Source organism: Myotis nattereri (genome assembly GCF_964212035.1).
Source record: "Myotis nattereri genome assembly, chromosome: 9".
Classification (NCBI taxonomy): domain Eukaryota; kingdom Metazoa; phylum Chordata; class Mammalia; order Chiroptera; family Vespertilionidae; genus Myotis; species Myotis nattereri.
This window is the reverse complement of record NC_138084.1, coordinates 32,888,241-32,908,724: the sequence shown is the minus strand read 5'-3', so window position 1 is coordinate 32,908,724 and position 20,484 is coordinate 32,888,241. Positions and strand designations below refer to the sequence as shown.

At 40.2% G+C, this 20,484-nt stretch overlaps 2 protein-coding genes across 5 annotated transcripts in view; one reads left to right on the top strand and one right to left on the bottom strand.

The window, feature by feature from the left end:
- The window catches only part of PSMA1 (proteasome 20S subunit alpha 1), a 289,029-nt gene that overhangs the window by 251,601 nt on the left and 16,944 nt on the right, over positions 1 to 20,484 (bottom strand). The window lies entirely within an intron of this gene.
- The window catches only part of PDE3B (phosphodiesterase 3B), a gene marked incomplete at both ends in the record, with an annotated part of 154,320 nt that overhangs the window by 125,758 nt on the left and 8,078 nt on the right, over positions 1 to 20,484 (top strand). The window contains 3 exon segments of the mRNA XM_081098860.1: positions 933 to 1,046; positions 5,078 to 5,277; positions 16,877 to 17,080. Of these exon segments, the coding sequence (XP_080954986.1) occupies positions 933 to 1,046; positions 5,078 to 5,277; positions 16,877 to 17,080 (518 nt within the window).

Sequence of the window (20,484 nt, the reverse complement as noted above, 5' to 3'; positions counted from 1 at the left end):
TAAATGGGAATAACAGTACTTACCCCATAGGTAGTGAAGATAATCTATGTAAATAAAGCACACATCAGAATTCATGGAACATAGTAAATGGTCAATAACAAATGATTATATTTATGATAAGCTCCTAGTGTATTGAATCATGCTCTGAAGCCTTGACAGTTAGTATTGTATCAGCTGCCAATTCTACATAAGTACGCATTAAATATTGGTTGAAGTGTTGATTTTTAATTGAATGTCAGCTATGACTATAATCATTAGATTAACAAAGGTTATCTTATTTAATCTTCCTGGGAAAGATTGTATTATCTGCTGTTCACAGGTGAGAAGTTAAAAACTCAGAAGGATCTTTCCCAAGATTATAAAATTATAAATAGCTAAGCTGGGTTTTAACCTGTAGACCTCACACAGTGGTATTTCAGTACAAATGTTTTCTTGACCATGTGCTATGTGTCAGACACTGTTTTGAATGTGTTCATGTACCATTTAACATTTAATCCTTATAGAAGAGCTGAGAAATAAGTATTTATCATTCTTTTTTATGGGTGGATCAAGGGATGTTCAGGTATCCAGAATTTTAACTGTTCTATGCACCCCTGTGTAAAAATAGGTCTCCATAATCCAAACACTATTTACAAAATCTTTTTAAAAGCTACAACCTTAAATATATTTTTCTATGCCTTTAAATTAGCCCTGGTTACCCTTCCTATTCTATAACCCCTTAATTATGTTTTCATAATGTGAGTTTTTAAAATAACTTTTTAACACATCAAGAGGTTTTAAAAAATAAGATGAAACAAAAATATAATTGTGGGAAATCATTTTAAGCCATATATTTTATATATGGGAATAACTAAAAAGTATTATACTTTTTAAAATGTCTTGTGGTAAATGTAACAGAATAATCATTTTAAAAATCATTTTGGTGATTTTAGATCACAATCGTATACACGCCACAGATGTCCTACACGCAGTTTGGTATCTGACAACAAGGCCAGTTCCTGGCTTACAGCAGATCCACAGTGATCATGGAACAGGAAATGCAACAGGTACTTCCTTCTACAGATCTTCCTTTTAATTAATAAAATTAATTAATTAAGCAACCTCATTTCATTACCTTTCAAAATTTTCATTAAGTAACCTTTGATACAAAGGGCCATGTCAATTTTTATGTATAATAATGACATGCAAATTAGGAAACCTACCACCCATCTTAAGGGCTAGGTTAAGATCCAGTACTGCTGGGTCTATCAAGTCTCTTCTAAGTCTCATTCTGCTGATACGCCACTGAGGTAACAACTATCCTGAATATTATATTACTAGAGGCCCTGTTAACGGATTCGTGCACCAGTGGAGTCCCTAGACCAGGCCAAAACCAGCTCTCTGACATCCCCTGAAGGGTCCTGGATTGAGAGAGGGCACAGGCCAGGCTGAAGGACCCCCCCACCCCCACCCCCCAGGTGCACAATCAGACTGCAGGAGGGCTCCAGGGCGTATCTGGCCCATCTTGACCAATCGCAATCGGCCAACCCCAGCAGCAAGCTAACATACTGGTTAGAGTGTCTGCCTCCTGGTGGTCAGTGTACGTCATAGTGACTGGTCAAATGAACAGTAGAACACTTAGCATATTAGGCTTATATAGGATGATAATCATTTCTTTGCTTTCTTTTAATTCTTGGTTTTTTGTTTTAGATGTATCATGTAAATAAAAATTTATAATATTCCCATTATTTGAAAGCCTCACATATGTATTTAAATGATGAATTACAAAACTTTTTCAAATTTTGCTTTCAAAGAAGTTAGTTCTGTTCCCCATCATAGTATAATTATTTATGCAAATATAATGGATCATAACATTCATGGTTCTCTTATTCTAGCTTATAAAAGAGTGGAAATATGTTTTGGATCTCTAAAAAAAAAAAGGAAAGAAAGAAAAGAAAAAGAGTAGAGAGCCGGGCCCTTGTGACCTAGTGGTTGAGTATTGACCCATGAACCAAGAGTTCAATTCACAGGTTCAATTCCTAGTCAGGGCACATGCTGGGTTTTTATCTTGACTCCCAGTAGGGGGCATGCAGGACATAACCAATCGATGTTTCTCAGTGATATTTCTATCTCTCTCTCCCTTTCCCTCTAAAATCAATAAAAAAAAAAACATTAAATAAAATAAGAGGGGAGGAAAAGGGGAGAAATACTTCAATAATATAGAGACAGACACATGCACACACAGACATAATTTGCTCAGTAACGAATGCCTGAGAAATATTACCAGACTAATCAGTGTAAATGTGATAGACAGCCACTGACTGCTTTACATTCTTTGGTACTTGAGCCTAAAGTACCACCATTATTTGTTTGATGGAATTGCCTATGTTCATATTTGTCTGCCATTTATATTTTACTCTTTTTCTAGTGCTCTTTGTTCTTTCCAGTGGTTCTGTGCTTCCATGAGAGATCACTTTCTTTAGCTTTTTTTGTAGATGTATTTATTTTGTCTTAGAAGAATTTGAAGACTCCATCTTCTGCCTTAAGTAGTTTCTGTTGACAAATTGGCCTAAAGTCTTATTTCTCCTTAAAACTAATATGTTCCTTTTCACTTTGACTATGATGTACTCAGGTGATTTTCTTTGCATTCATCCTGCTTGGTGTTCTGTTAACTTATTGAATATGTTAATATTTCTTATTGATGTCTATCATGTTCTTTAAAATTCCAGTCTTTGCCCATTGCTCAATTCCAATTCTTAGGGAATTGCTACAGCGGTACTTCATTTCTAGTACCAAAATCTGTGTTAAGGTTCCCATTCTGCTGTAACAAATTACTGCAGACTTACTTAGTGGCTGAAAACAATACAAATTTATTATCTTACAGTTCTGAAAGTCAGAAATCCAAAGTAAGTACAAATGGGCTAAAATCAAGGTGACAGCGTGATTATTGTCTTCTAGAGTCTCTAATGGAGAATTCCTTTCCTTGCCTCCTCCATCTTCTAGAAGTCGCCTGCCTCTCATGGTCATGGCCCCCTTCTTCAAAGACAGCAACTTAGCATATACTCAAGACCCTCAGACCCTACTGTTTCCTCCTTCCAAAGGATTAGCAAAAAGTGGGCCAGCTACAACCTTGGCTTTCCGTTTAGAGTACACTACCTTGATAGTTAATCTACTATTAGTCTCTTTTACAATCTGGACAGGTTGAGAATTTCCCAAATTATCAAGTCTTGATTCTTTTTGGTTAAACAGTTCTCTCTTTCCTCTCACATTTTACTATACACAGTAAGAAACTAGGCTATATTTTCAACACTTTGCTTGGAAATCTCTGTGGCTAACTAAGTTCATCTTTACAAATTTTGTGTTCTCTATTAACTGCAGCACATTATTCGGACGAGCTTTCTGCTATAACAATATAGCAATGATCTCCTAATTTCCAATATGTTGCTCAGTTTTTCTGAGTCCTCATGGCAGTGTACCTAACAGCATTTTTCTACCACTAGCCTGTTAATGGTGATTTAAGTATTTATTCCATGAACCTCACTTCCTTCAGAGTTCTTACTGGCAGTGTTATAAGTCCTTATACAGTGTTATGGAATCAAGTATCTGTAGAAGACAAGTCATTGGGAGAAAAAGGGGACAGGAGCCCGGATGGGGGGTGGTGGTTTGCCCCCCCCCCTCCCGATGTCCACCCACCCACGCACACTACGCGGAGATAAGTAGGAGCCTTGAAGCCTAGGGCGCAGCCGGGTGGAGCTGCCGCAGGTGCACATCTTGGTGGTAGTAGCAAATATTCAAACGAGAACTTTGAAGGCCGAAGTGGAGAAGGGTTCCATGTGAACAGCAGTCAAATATGGGTCAGTCGGTCCTGAGAGATGGGTGAGCACCATTCTGAAGGGACGGGCGAGGGCCTCCGTTGCCTTCAGCAGATCAAAAGGGAGGTGGATTCAGAACCCCGAATCTGGAGTGGCAGAGACGGGCGCTGCAAGGCGTCCAGTGCAGTAACGCCACCCATTCCCCAGAGCAGCCCCGGGAAGAATTCTCTTCTCTTTGTGAAGGGCAGGGTGCCCTGGAATGGGTTCGCCCCAAGAGAGGGGCCGTGCCTTGGAAAGCTTCGAGGTTCCGGGGAGCCTGGTGAGCTCTTGCTGGCCCTTGAAAATCCGGGGAGTGGGTGTAAATGGGGGACGTGCCCATATGGCAGCAGGTCTCCAGGTGAACAGCCTCTGGTGTGTTGGAACAAATGTAGGTAAGGGAAGTGGGCCAACTGGATCCATAACTTTGGGATAAGGATTGGCTCTTAAGAGTTGGGTGGGGTGGGCTGGGGCACGAAGTGGGGCTGGGTGCCAGACCCGTCCCCACGGCCCTGTGCCTCCACCGCCCTGACCCCGCCCTGACCCCGTCCGCGCAGCTCAGGGGCAGGATGGGGGGCGAGACCTTGGTGGCTGCGGTGGGGCGGGGAGGTTCCCCGCGGGCCCATGGGGGCCCGGACACCTGGGGGCCAGTGGCAGTGACTCTCTACGCGAGCCAGGCCCTTCCCTTGGATCGCCCCAGCTGCGGTGGGCGTCACGGCCGCCCCTGAAGAGCTCGGCGGGCGCCAGTAGCCCAGGGTCGCATTGAGGGTCCCCCTCCCGGCGTGCGAAGGGCTCCCCCCCATCCCCCCCCCCCCCCACCCCCAGAACCGCCCTGGGGCCGCGGTTCTGCGCAGCGCCTAGCAGCCGACTTAGAACTGCTGCGGGCCAGGGCAATCCCACTGTTTAATTAAAACAGCATCGCAAAGGCCCACAACGCTGCCCAGTGCTCTGAATGTTAAACAGTCTGATTAAAAATTGGACATTCTTCTAAAGACGACATCTACATGGCATCAGGTACACAAAAAGATACTTGGCATCATTAATTATTAGGGAAATAAAAATCAAAACTACAGTGAGATCCCCCTAACACTTGTTAGGATGGCTTGTTATTGTTTTAAGTCCTTGTTTATAAATAGAAACTAATTCATAGTAAGTAAACATAAGATAATCATATTGCCTATGGGGAGTCCCCTCCTTAGCCTCATTGTGAGGAGGTTATATGTCTAATGCTGCTTCTGCTTGTTCCTCAGAGTCTGGTGATAGAATGAACCCTGGGCGGGTTGCTTACATTTCTTCGAGGAGCTGCTCAATCCCAGATGAGAGCTATGGCTGCCTGTCTTCAAACATTCCTGCCTTGGAATTGATGGCTTTGTATGTGGCAGCTGCCATGCATGATTACGACCACCCAGGGCGGACAAATGCATTTCTAGTGGCTACAAATGCCCCTCAGGTAGGAAATACTTTTTCGGAAAGTTTAAAGAGTGATTCTGGAATTTTACAATCATTTTATGCATTCTTTTGTATATCATTCTCCAGTTTAATCATATGGCCATTACCTCGACATGGAATTGGATGTTAACACATGACATTGACATGACGTGTACTAAAGAATTAGGGGGGACAGTCTCCTTCAATTAGAAAAGAAAATGTTTATGAAAGAGTGACTCATTGTTTTATGAAATTCTGCAGTTCTTGTTTTCAGTATTTTTGCCTTTGATCAAAATGTAAGACTCACTCTTCCTTCTGGCAAGGTCCTTTGTATGCCTAGAAGCTATAATGATGAGCAACTGTTATTTCTGTTGTTGTCTTCTTTTCCTCTAAAACAGTGGTTCTCAACCTTGGCTGCACATTAGAATCACCTGGGGATCTTTTTAAAATCCTGATTTCTGGGCCTCATCCTCCAGAAATTCTGTTTCTTTGTTACTAATGTTGTGGCCCCACCCCATAACAAAGAAACAGAATTTCCGGAGGATGAGGCCCAGAAATCAGGATTTTAAAAAGATTCCCAGGTGATTCTAATGTGCAGCCAAGGTTGAGAACCACTGGTCTAAAACATGCCTTAATACTCAGACTCTAAATCTCTTAACTCTGAATATATTAATATGTGTAAAAATTCTTCTGGTACCACCTCATTTTTGTATCCAGTACAGCCGAGAAGGTGCACGATTCCTGTACAGTCAAAATTTGCATAGCAGATAGGAATTCCCAACAAATGGATACTCTAATTGTAATAGTTTTAAGCATTGGGACTTGGAACCAAGTACTTGGTTTTAAGTAGAATTTAGTGTGCATGTTTGTTTGGGCAGCTGATTCCTTTATATTCTTTGTCTAAGTGCGAGCCTTACAGAGAGTGAATTCACCTTTTACACTTTGTCATTCTGTATTTAAACCTCAGTTCTGATTCTTTCATCTTCTGTAGCCATTCTCTGTGTTCCTTTTCTCACTTTTATCCCTTTCACACATTCTCACTTTAAAACAGAGGGGATATTCTTTAGCCACAATAAGAGTAGGATTCGGAGATGAGTGGGTGGAGAATGTTAAAAGTGATGTGTGATTCATTTCCCCCATTAAGACTTTATCTATTAAAAGCTCATGATTTCCATAGGTAACTAATTGAAAAAAATAAACTTCAACCTAATATTTGTTCTTTCAAAGAAATTGCCCACTAAGGAGCACATATTTCCTCATTTGCAGTACCATTCTGCAAAAATCAGTGCCCATTCTCTCTAGCCCAATACTTAATAATTTTTGCAAATCTTGTGAGTCAAACTTGGGCAGTAGTGGCACAATGGAAAAAAGTACTGGTCTTGGGATCTACTGGCATGTATTTTTTTTTAATATATTTTATTGATTTCTTACAGAGAGGAAAGGAGAGAGACAGAGAGTTAGAAACATCGATGAGAGAGAAACATCGATCAGCTGCCTCCTGCACACCTCCCACTAGGGATGTGCCTGCAACCAAGGTACATGCCCTTGACCGGAATCGAACCTGGGACCTTTCAGTCCGCAGGCTGACGCTCTATCCACTGAGCCAAACCAGTCCCGGCGACTGGCATGTATTTGATTCTGGTTATTATTTTTTAGCTCTGTGACCTTAGGCAAATCAGCCTTATCTTTCTGACCCTCAAAATATGTACCTGATATGGTTAAGAGTAAAAGGAGATAACATATGGAAAGTTTTCTTCCATTTTATGTATTTGAGAGCCTCCTGAACTACATAATCGCATAGAAAGAAATGACTCACTGTTCTTTTCCACTCTCTGCTTTTATTAGCTTTGAGTGTAGGTGAGTCAGAGTTGTTTATTACTTTTCCTTCAGGATATTAAAAATGAATGAATTCTAGAGTTACCTCTCTCACTTGCAGAGAATTTTTTTAAAAAACTGTTATAATTTATAAAGTTTATACTCAAAACTTGTTCTAGTTCCTAACTTCTCATTGTTAAGAATTGCCAGTAGCCCTGACCAGTTTGGCTCAGTGGCTAGAGCGTCGGCCTGTGGACTGAAGAGTCCCAGGTTCGATTCCGGTCAAGGGCATGTACCTTGGTTGTGGGCACATCCCCAGTAGGGGGTGGGTAGGAGGCAGCTGATGGATGTTTCTCTCTCATGGATGTTTCTAACTCTCTATCCTTCTGCCTTCCTCTCTGTAAAAAATCAACAAAATATATTAAAAAGAAAAAGAATTGCCAATAGGTGAAGCAGTGGGAAGCTCTGGAATGCAACGGAAATAGATTAGAGAGTTCAGCTACCAAAAAGGTACAGCCTTGCTTACTTCCTGCTCCCCCTCAGTCTGTTCTCCACACACAGCAGCCAAAGTGACTGTTTCGGTTGAGTTACATCACTTTCTGTTCCAAACCCTTCAGTGACATTCACCACATTCCTAGTAAGTAACTAGGATAGCGCAGAAGGCACTACTTGATTTAAACCCCATGAAGTCTGCCTTTTTCGTACTCCTTCAGGGCTAGCCTCACTGGCCTCCTTGCTGTTTTCTCCTGTACCTAGGTACCCTCCCCGAGAGCCTATTCCTGTTCTGTCCTCCCTGCCCAGGGTGCTCTTTCTCCACATATCCATGCAGCTCATTTTGTCATGTCCTTCCATCTAAAATTTCAGAAACTCCTTCCTGGCACTCATTATGCTCCTTCCCTGCTTTATTTTTTCCATAGCAATGATCTTTTAGATATTCTGTATTCTGCCCATTTATGATATGTGTTCCCTCAGTGGAATATAAGATTCCATAAGGGCAGGGATTTTTGTCTCTTTTATTCCCTAACTAGAGGCCCGGTGCACAAAATTCGTGCACTGGAAGATGGGGGGGAGGGGGGGGTGTCCCTTATCTCAGCCAGCGCCCAGTCACAGTCCGGGATCTCTCACTCCTTATCACCTGCCTATTCACTGCTCCTTAATGTTTGGCTCACTGCTCCTTAGTGCTACCATGGAGGCGGAGAGGCTCCCGCCAGCCCCACTGCACTTGCCAGCCGTGAGTCTAGCTTCTGGCTGAGCAGCGCTCCCCCTGTGGAAGCGCACTGACCCCTGGTGGCCAGTGTGCATCATAGCGACCGGTTGTTCTAAGAGGTCGCTTAGGCTTTTATTATATAGACTAGAGGCCTGTTGCATGAAGAGATTCGTGCAATAGGCCTTCCTTTCCCCTGGCTGCCGGCACCGGTTTTCCTCTGGCACCCGGGACCCAGGCCTTCACTCTGACCGGGCTCCGGTCGGAGCCTGTCCCAGGGCCGTGAGGCCTCGCTGCTCTGCCACTCCAGGGCCGTTGCTGCTCCGCCCCCGGGCCATCAGGCTTCGCTCCACCGCTTGGAGCCTATGTATGCAAATTAGCCGCCATCTTTGTTAGGTTAATTTGCATACTCTCCTGATTGGCTAGTTAGCACAGCAAAGGTACGGTCAATTAGCATCTTCGTCTATTATTAGGCGAGAAGATACCTAGACCAGTAGTACCTCAGACACAAAAGACATTCAGTAAATATTTGTTGAATGTTGAAGGACACCTGATTTCTTTGCTCTGCAGCACCACTAGCTTGTCTGAAATGTACTCAGTTTTTCCCAGAGTAATGAAATGCCTAACACCTGCCTCAGCTAGCACCTATGAGATAAGGACTCTTTTGTGAAAGCCTGAGGCTTAGTGTGTTTATTAGGTAAATAAAATAGGTTCTCTCATCTTGGGAAGCTCAGTGGGTCTAATTAAGCCATAATTAGTAAAAGATATCATCGCTCCAGTGTATTATAAAAAGTGACAGCAGTATACAATACCACCATTAAGTATTCCTCTTCATTCTCATGGTAAAGAATGTATGCTGGGAAGACAGGAGGATTACTTTGAATCTTTTCCATGAAAGAGGTAAATAGTCAAGTTTAAACTGGGAGGATGTCAGTATTAAAATTCTGAGATTTCTCAGATATTTCCAAATGAAAAGTTGGCAAAAGAAGGAGATTAGTGCTTGAGGTATTAATATTTTGATGAGATTTAGGGTAAAAGGAAATAAAATTTCAAGTTGGGACTTGTAAACCTCATACAGTCAAAATACGGATCAAGATGGTGACTAACCATATGCATTTGTCTCCCCTTCCTCCTGATTAAAATGACAGTAAGGGATGAAGCTCAATGTGGGAGGGTATAACCACCAGTAGATTAAAGAATTGTATACTATTTTTAGAAAATGAAAAACAGATGGCTCAATATTGAGACATGAAAGTATATTAGCTGGGGCTACAGACTAAGTGGAACTCTAGAGGAAGTCCAGATGCCTTTGTGCCTGCCCACGTGTGCGCGCACACACAGGCTCGCTCGCACTTGTGGACATGCCTGTAAGCAAACCTGCTGCAGCCCTGCCTTTACCTCCAGGCAGAAAAGTCAGCTCTTAGATACTAAAGGAAACTGCCAGGAGAGAAATACTAGCGTGGGTATTAGTATTCCAGAGTAAATCCTTCTCATTCTGGAAGCTGAACAGCTGACACCCAGTCTGGTAATTCTAAAGCAAAACCTGCTAGGTAGCAGGTCCTGAACACATTCACATCCTTCCCAATTAAAGAAGAGACTCAGCAATAAAACACATAGTGCAGAAGAAAGTCACGCTTGCAATCTAGAATTCATTTTCTTATATCAACAGAAAACCAAGGATTTCCAAACATTAATCGGTAGCTAGGAAAAAAAAAAAGGCTAAAGTGAACAGAATTAAGTGAATACAGGTTAATCTAGGGCAGTGGTTCTCAACCTTCTGGCCCTTTAAATACATGTAGTTCCTCATGTTGTGACCCAACCATAAAATTATTTTCGTTGCTACTTTATAACTGTAATGTTGCTACTGTTATGAATCGTAATGTAAATATCTGATATGCAGGATGGTTTTAGGCGACCCCTGTGAAAGGGTCGTTCGACCGCCAAAGGGGTTGCGACCTACAGTTTGAGAACTGCTGATCTAGGGAATAGAAAAGCACTGAATGTTTTTTTAAAGTTCTCAGAGAATTTGAAAAAGACTGCATCCGCAATAAGAAACTATGGAAAAACAAAACAAAACAAAACAGTGCTCTTAGAAGCTAAAGATACTGCAAAATTTTTTTTAAAAAAAATCAATATAAGCATTTGAAGTAAAGTCAGACCATCTCTCCTAGAATACAGACTAAAATGATAAAGACATGGAAAGTATACAGAAGGAAAAAAGAAGGCATAGGGGACTAGGTCAAGATCTGACTATTGGAAGTTTCTGAAACAATTGAGTCTTTGGGTTGAGGTGTTCATCAGTTGAGGGGTGGGAGAAGAAAATCCCCCAAACCTACCCGTGGTATGGCATGGTAAAATTTCAGAACCGAGACTTTTTATTATTATTTCTGAGTGGATGAAAACAACACACTTGTAAAAGAACAAAAAATCCAACTGGCATTATATTTTAGCAACAATGGATGACAGATGGTTCTGGAATAAAGTCTTTAAAATTCCAAGGGAATTCATTTCCTCATTGATTCGGAGGAATATTGGGGGTATACTGTGGGCGAGGCACTATTCAAGGCATTATTATTGAACAAAATAGAACCACAATATTCTGCCCCCATGGAACTTACTTACTTATTTATTGAAAAACAATAAATTGTGTGAGAGAGACAAAGAGGAGATGATTATGATGTAAGTGCAAGGAAATGTAAAACTTGGAAGAGCTAGGGAGTGCTGGCATAGAGGGATTATTTTTAAGTTAGATTTCTAATTCCAGCTGAGCCACAGCAGAGCTCTAAGTGCAAAATAGAGAATCTCAGATATGCAAAAAATCTAAAAACCATGTCCCATCCATCCTCAGAAAGTTACCTAAAAATGTGTTTTAGCAAAACAAAGGTGATAACTGAGAAAAGGACCTTAGAAAATATAGGATTACTAGAAATTTTAGAACAAGCCCAAACTTCAGGGTAGAGGAATCCCAAGTTGGCAGCTGTTCATCAAAACTGTTTGTTTTCTATAACACCTGACTTATTTACTACCTCTTGGATTTTTTTAAAGACAGGAATATTATATTTTTTTTATGAAACAATCTTTCTTTTTTTAAAAAAAAAAAAACGTGGTTGGCAGCACAGTGATTTATTTATTTATTTATTTTTTTAAATATATTTTATTGAGTTTTTTTTTACAGAGAGGAAAGGCGAAAGATAGAGAGATAGAAACATCGATGAGAGAGAAACATCGATCAGCTGCCTCCTGCACACTCCCCACTGGGGATGTGCCCGCAACCAAGGTACATGCCCTTGACCGGAATCGAACCCGGGACCCTTCAGTCCGCAGGCCGACGCTCTATCCACTGAGCCAAACCGGTTTTGGCGAAACAATCTTTCTTAATCCAAGACTTTTCACTTTTCATAACTACTACCTCTTCAATCTTATGACTCTAACCTAAAGATTTTTAAATGTTTCCTTGTGTGTGTGTGTGTGTGTGTGTGTGTGTGTGTGTGTGTGTGTTTCAAAAGGGGACATAAGTTTAGGTTTCTCAGACTCTTTTGTTTGTTTCGTCTTTCATATCAATGACTGAGCAAAACCAGAGTCATTGAAAAGTATATCCTTTAACCAACATCTCCCCAGTTTCCTCCCATCCTGTTCCTGGCAACCAACCCTTCTACTTTCTGTTTCTGTGAGTTCAGCTTATTTAGATTCCACATATAAGGGATATCATACACTATTTTTCTTTCTCTGACTTACCTCACTTGGCATAATGCTCTCAAGATCCATTCATGTCATTCAGTGGCAGGATTTCTTTCTTACGACCAGATAGTATTTTATTGTCTAACTTATACACACATCTTTATCCCTTTGACTATTGATGAGCCTTTAGATTATTTTCAGCCTTTATATTACAAAGTTTAAATCATATCATTGCTTACATAAAATCAAACAGTGTAAAAAATAATCAAAAGCTGTTAAGTATTGATGCTTAAATATAGACTGTAGCTAATTTTCACAAATAATACATAAAACCAATTAAACTCTTAGAATATGTACTTTAACCAAGATTATATTCTATTTTCATCTGGTTTTCTTTCCCATTACACAGGAAGCTCTATGAAAACAGGGATGAGTTTTTAGTTTTATCCCTAGCCTTTAGCACTAGCTGTGTAAGTTCTTTTCATAATTACTATGCTTATTAAAATTGGTTGGTGAAGGAGGAGGGGGCAAAAAAATCTTACTCTTTTTATGTTCAAAGCACATAAAATATGCCTATAGTACATAGACAAATAGATTACTTCTGTAGTATTAAATTTTCATGGGAATGATTAGGAAAAATTATTTAAGAAGTCTTGTTAGTGGGGCAATAATGAAAAAACAGTTGGCTTACCAATATACAAACTTTGATATTAAAATCTGACAAAGATAATACAAAAAAGAAAAATCACAGGGCAGTCTCACTCAAACACATATGTAAAAACCTTAAATAAAAATTTTATCAAACCTAACCTAGTAATATTTAGAAAGGATAACCATGAACAAGTTGATTTATCATAGACTGCAAGAGATTTAACAAAAATGAATCAATGAAATTCTCACCATAACAGGTTAAAGTTATAAATTATTTCACCTCAATGACTATAGAAAAAACATTTTCTAAAACTCAACATTGATTCCTAATAAAAACTCTTAGCAAAGTGGGAATAAAAGAGAACTTTCTCAATCCAGTGAAGGGTGTCATTAAAAAAAAACAACCTTTAGCAAAGTAGCATGTGCTTAGTAGTGAATCTCTGAATACTTTCTCTTTGATATTAATAATAAGACAAGTATGTTGACAATTCAAGATAATACTATAGATTCTAACCACAGTATAGTAAGGCAAGAAAAAGAAGTAAAAGAAACAGACTGGAAAAAAAAAAGAAACAAAACTTATCAATCTTAGATAATGATTGTGCAAGTTGAAAAAATTTTAAATCTTCAAATAAATTAGTAAAAAGAAATTTTAGCAAGATTGCTAGGCATAAGGTTCAATATATAAAAATAATTATACTTTTATTATTTGTTTATTTATTAATCCTCAGCCGAGGATATTTTTCCATTGATTTTTAGAGAGAGTGGAAGGGAGGGAGGGATGGTGGGGAGAGAGGCAGAGAGAAACATCAATGTGAAACAGACATGTTGATTGGTTGCCTCCTGCAGGAGCCCTGAGTGCCCTGGTTGGGGCCAGGGATCAAACTTGCAACCCAGGTACATGCCCTTGACCAGGAACCAAACCTGCAACCCTTCAGTGCCATGGCTGACACTCTAACCACTGAAAAACACTGGCCAGGGCAAATATAATTATACTTTTAAATACCAGCTTCTGATAATTAGAAAATTAAATGCTTTTTTAAAAGATAGCCTTTATTATTAATAGCATCCAAAAATATGAAGTACCTAGAAATAAATAACAAAAATATGCAAGATTTTGTCAAGAAAACATAAAACTTATATACACTAAAAAATGAATGAAGAGATAGTCCATGGTCACAGATTACATCAATATTTCAAAATAAATCAATTTAAGAGGAATTGTCTATTTAAAAATTCAGTGCCACCAACAATCAAAATCCCAGAAGGCAAGGATTCCTTAAACAGGAAAGAAAAACACTAACCATAAAAGAAACTTATTGATAAATTCCACTACATTTAATTTAAGAACATCCATAAACACACTATTAAGAATGTTAAAAAGGCTAGGCACAGAGTGGGGAAAAAAGTATATGCAACACAACCAACATAAGATTTGAAATCAGAATATACAGAGAATTTTTTTTAAAAGTACAAGCAACACAACCAACAATAGAATAGAAACCAGAATATACAGAGAATTCCTAAAAGTCAGTAAGAAAAAGACAACTAGCCGAGACCGGTTTGGCTCAGTGGATAGAGCGTCGGCCTGCGGACTGAGGGGTCCCGGGTTCGATTCCGGTCAAGGGCATGTGCCTGGGTTGCGGGCATATCCCCGGTGGGGGATGTGCAGGAGGCAGCTGGTCGATGTTTCTCTCTCATCGATGTTTCTAACTCTCTATCTCTCTCCCTTCCTCTCTGTAAAAAATCAATAAAATATATTAAAAAAAAAAAAAAAAGAAAAAGACAACTAAATTGTAAATTGGACAAAAAACTTGAATAAGCACGAACAAAATGGGAAATCCAAACAACCAAGAACCATCCTAGCTTCATTAGTAAGCAGGGAAATGCTAATTAAAATCAACATGAGAAACCTAACAATTTAAAAAAACTTTAGAAGTCTAACAATATCAAGTACTGATGTGTGGAACAAAGACACTCTCATATACTACATAAGACAGTTTGACATTATCTGGTAAAGTTGAAGAGCTACATACTTGTACAATCCCCTAAATATACTCCTGTGCATATGTCCTATACAAATGCATGTGCCAGGATACATATACAAGATTATTCATAGCAGTATAATCTGATAGATTATACATTCATAATAGAAATAAATTGAAAATAATCCAAATGAACAAATGCAGCATGATGGATAGTACTGTGCCATATAATCACACAAAGGAGACAGCAATGAAAAGGTGTAATGAGTGAATGGAGTCAAAAGGTACCAACTTCCAGGTATAAGTAAGTTCTAGGGATGTAATGTACAGCATGGCGCCTATCTATGTATCTATATATATAAAACCCTAATATGCAAATAGACTGAACGGCAGAACAACCAAACAACCGGTCGCTATGACGTACACTGACCACCAGGGGCACACGCAGAACATGGCAGGCAGCAGCGGCAGCAGGATGGTGGAGCAGATGAGTGGGGACACCAGACCAAGGCAGGGCACCGCCAGTCACTGTAATTGGGGCAAGCCTCTGGTGGTTACTGAAATTTCTTTGCTCCCGCACACCACAGTCCCACCCAGCGCTCACACCTGCTGCTGGTGCCAGCCCCGCCCTCACCCACTGCTGGTGCCCATCACCAGCCCCAATCACTCGGCACCATCAGCTGGCCCCAATCGTCCCTGAGGGCTTCTCCACTTCCCCCTGCTCCTGAGGAGCCATTGGGGTGGCAGCTGCCACTCGCACCTGATGGCTCAGTGCCAGCCCCAGTCACTCCATGCCATCAGGGGTGTGCGCGGCAGAGGCAGGACCAGGGGCTGCAGTGGGAGGGGCCAGGCAGGGGCGCGGAGGATGGGCCGAGATCCACCCCTGTGCCCACCGCAGCCTTGCGGCCCACAGTTCCTTTCCAGGTGTACAAATTCATGCACGGGCCCCTAGTATTTAATAATATTGTATTGCATATTTGAAAGTTCTAAGAATATTTTAAAAGTTCTCATCACAAGAAAAACAATTATATATCTATGTATGGTGATTGATATTTACTAGACTTATTCTGGTGATCATTTCTCAATATATATACTGATATTAAATGTTGTACATCTGAGACTAATATAATGTTGTATGCCAATTACACCTTAAAATTTTACAAAAAAGCAATTCCCAAAGTTGATTCCTTGTATGTAATGTCTAAAAATAGGCAAAACTAAACTACTGAATATATTATTTAGGGATGCATATCTTTGTGGGGAGGAAGAAGGTTGTGATAAGAAAGATGTACAAATGAAGCTTCCAAGGAGTCAGCAATGTTGTATTTTTGACAGCACCATTGGTTACATGGGCATTTGTTAAACTGTACTATTCAAGTTTTAGCATTTTTGCATACATGTTATATTCCACAATAAAATGTTTTGTTAAAATCTTTTTTTAAATTACTATGCTTAATGATTTTAAAAATTGCTTAATTTTTAGAGGAGGAAGAGGCGGAGAAAAAGTGAATAGTGCCATACCACTTGAACCAAAGGATTTGTGCTTTTACCTGTTTCATACTTCTTATTCCCAGCCACTGTGACAAGTTGGAAGTGTAGGATGTGTCCTTCTCAGACACTGGGCCTGCCTCAGCCTAGGCCCTAGCCAGGGGTGGGCAAACTTTTTGACTCGAGGGCCACAATGGGTTCTTAAACTGGACCGGAGGGCCGGAACAAAAGCATGGATGGAGTGTTTGTGTGAACTAATATAAATTCAAAGTAAACATCATTACATAAAAGGGTACGGTCTTCTTTCTTTTTTTTTTTTAGTTTTATTCATTTCAAACGGGCCGGCCTGCCGTAGTTTGCCCACGGCTGCCCTAGACTGTACTCCTGCTTCTTTTCTGTTGCCACCACGCTTGATTCCATTTTAGCTGAAGAAATGTATCCCAAGCCTATTCTATATCCCTAAGGACTAAGCTTTATCTGAGAAGGTTTACTGGTTTCATGAAGTAGACCTTAAACACCAACTTTCCATCTCTTGGAAGGCAGCATGGTATTTGCAAAAATGATGAACTTGGAAAACCAATTGCCCTTTCACTGACTAGCTGAGCATGCAGGAAAGGTGTACCTTACCTTGCACTTTGGTCCACTCATTTATAAAGTATCACAACCCTTCACAGAATTAAAATACCAATGGCTTAGAGCTGTTACTCACTGTATTCTTCCAATCTGATCCTAACTCTTATTTATTATTAAAAGTTTAATATCTTTAAGATGCCTACCTCATTTTTCTTATTCCTTTTTAGGCAGTTTTATACAACGACAGATCTGTTCTGGAGAATCATCACGCTGCATCAGCTTGGAGCCTGTATCTTTCTAGCCCAGAATTCAACTTCCTTCTTAATCTTGATCATGTGGAATTCAAGCGCTTTCGCTTTTTAGTCATTGAAGCAATTCTTGCCACAGACCTTAAGAAGCATTTTGATTTCCTTGCTGAATTCACTGCCAAGGTTTGTTATGTAATTTATGCCTGGTATCAGAAATGGAAACCATTATTGTCAGTGTTACTAAATGGAAGTATTATTTAATATTAAGTTAGAATTAATATTGTTCATGAAGTCATGATAAATATCTACTGTAAGATATTACATATTCCAGTATTTTAAAACAGTATTTTTATTATTATAACACATTCTAAAATACTATTGCTCACTACATTTCCTCTCCAACACAGACTTGTAACTTTCACACAGTGACAAATCAATTATGTCCAAAGTTTTTAGGGGCAGATTTGAGGAAGTTGTGTACTGTGCCAAGGAAGGCCTTTTATGAAATTAAAGATGGACTTCATGGAAGCCAGTCATGTCTATTGCACCACACCTATAACACCTTCTTTATATTAGTCTTTGGCTGGTGTAGGAGAGTATTCACCACTCTTCCACTTGAGAATATGCCCTCACTGTGCTAAAGAATAAGGAGCGAAGAGGTAGGAATCCCTGTCCTCGTGGGATAGTGGTACTAATCAGCGTGTTCTATGCCCCAGACATTTGGGGTGAAAAAGTGTTGAAAACCACTGCTTTAGATTCCTGAAGGATGCCCCTTCTTTTGCTGGCAGGAATCTATTGTTTTCTTCTCATTTAAAAAAATCTTCACCTAAGGATATGCTTATTGATTTTAAAGAGGAAGAGGTGGAAAAGAGGGAGGGAGGGAGAGAGACAGATAGACATCATGGGTTGCCTCCTATATACACCCACCTCCCCTGTTGACTTGGTATAGAACCCGAAACTCAGGTATGTGCCATAACTGGGGATTGAACCCACAACTTCACTGTGTAAGGCAGCAGTGGGTCTCGACCTGTGGGTCGCGACCCTTTTGGCGGTAAACGACCCTTTCACAGGGGTCGCCTAAGACCATCCTGCATATCAGATATTTACATTATGATTCATAACAGTAGCAACATTACAGTTATGAAGTAGCAATGAAAATAATTTTATGGTTGGGTCACAACATGAGGATCTGTATTTAAAGGGCCAGAAGGTTGAGAACCACTGGACTGTAAGGGATGATGATCCAACCAACTGTACCCTATAAAAGTTATTTTTTAACTTAGATGTTTTCCCATTACTGGCCTCACTTCTGTGCTATTTACTCTTCATTTCCTGCCATTGAACAGCACACATGCTTGTAAAGTAGGTTTATTATTCAGCATCTTCTTACACAAAGAATGCTTCCTAGGGTTGGAATTTCCTAAACCAACAATTTCCTTTAAAAAAAAGTAACAAGGGAATCTGTCATTGTTCAGACATGCCTCTGTGGTTTAGTAATACTTTCTAAGATTTATACCTGTCAAATGAAAATTACTTTCTCAGGGTCAGAAGTCTCATTACTTTGCAGTCTGTAGAACTATAAAACTATTGGCATATAATCAGACAAAGAGAAAACAAATAACAGAAAAAAGCTTGTTTTAATGGTCTATTGGGAGCATTTTCTTTCTTGGAGTTTAGTGTAAAGGTCGGTCAATGGCATTGATGCATTAAGTAGTTTTGGTTTAATATAAATAGTTCAACTTCAAGAAAAAAAATTTGGAGACAGATTTCTCATTGAACAAAATATCAATAAATCTTATATTATTATCAAGTGTGTTTTCCTAATTTGAAAGCTATGCTCCCTGTTTAACATTTTAGTTGCTCTCTGTTCCTGAAATTATTTGTCTCTCACCATCTACTATTTTCAGCCCCACTGGTTATTTCTGTGCATAATGTCCAAAAAAATGTTTCTTCTGATAAATGGATCAAGATTTCCTTTTTACTCATTTCATGTCAAAGCTTTTCTGGGAAGTATTTGTTGATTTATCCAATTACCAAACAAATACTTACTTAGCACCAGCAATGCTGCCAGCCCTGGGACATCTACCCTAGGGGAGAAGTCATCCTTGTCTTCCAAGGATTTAGGATCTAAATTTTGTCTTGGGAAGACATACAAATCTAAGTTACCTAGCAATAAATATCCCAACAAATATTTATGGAAAAGCCCACTGTGTGCTGGGCACTGGGAACACAATAATAAATAAGATGCCGTAATACTTCCCGTTTGATGGGGAAACAGACAGGTGTGAGCAGGCAGTTCTGCTGCCATGTGCTCAGACCTAGAATAGAGAGATGTGCAAACAGAATGTGGAGGAACCTAGCAGGGAGTGCCTCCTTCTGCCTGGAAGAGTCAGAAGTGTCCACCTAGAGTGTTCACCCTGGGCAAGACCTGAAATCTGATCAGGACTTTTGCCAGATGACATGGACGTGAGCTGGTTACTGGGCAAAAGAAACAGCGAGGGAGGAATCATGGTCCACTCTGAGAAGGCAAATGACTCCTCATGTCTGGAGCCTCAGTGCAGTAGACAGGGGAGCAATGTGAACCCGGGCAGGGTGGCCAGGGACAGTTCTTGGAGGGCTGATTTTATCTTGTAGTTGAGGGGATGTGGGGCTATTGAAGAGTTTAAGCAAAGGAGTAATATGACAAGACAATAAAAGAGATGTGACCAAGTAGCGTGTAAGAGGTGGTGCCAGAGCAGCACTGACAGCAGCTGCCTGTTAAGGTTCAAGTGGCAGCCCCACAGCTTATTAACTAGTAAGACCTAACTCAAGTCACCCAAGCTTTTTATGCCTTGGTTTCCTCATTTGCGAAAATAAAGATGAAAGTTATGGAGAGGACCAGCCAGTGTGGCTCAGTGGATTGAACAGCATCCCATGCACCAAGAGGTTTCCAGTTCCATTCCCGGTCAGGGCTCATGCCCAAGTTGCAGCTTGATCCCCAGTGAGGGGTGTGCACGAGACAGCTGATCAATGACTGTCTCTTATCAATGTTTCTATTTCTCTCTCTCCCTTTCTCTCTAAAAATAATAAAAAAAATATTTTTTTTAAAAAAGGAAGTTATGGAGGGGATACACGAGTTATGCAAGTACTTAGAAAGGAGCCCAAAATAGTCAGTGTTCATTAGGTTTTACTTATTGTATGTAGTAGCATAGTCATCATAATTTTAGTAGTGATGTCACTTTAGTTTTGTCATAAAGCAAGTGGGATTTGAGCTGGAGTTCCCACCAGGAAAGAAGGGCATGTTTTTCTACCTGGGTTTTTGATGCAATAGTCAGAGCCAGAGCAAAAGGGAAGTCTTGGCCTCTGACAGCATCTATTGGGTTATTTGAACCCCTATTTCTCCCCATGTCACAGCAGCGGAACATGGTCCTTGAGCAGCGTTCGGGGGGCGGGGGGGATAGCACCTTTATTTTGCCTTTGCTGGGTCTTCACCATGAAGTGTGGATCCAGGAAGGACCCTATAGATTACTCACTCATTTCACAAGTAGGAAAACTGAGTCATAGTTCTCAAAAGCTTCTTCTGTGGTCACACCACCAGTTAATCTCAC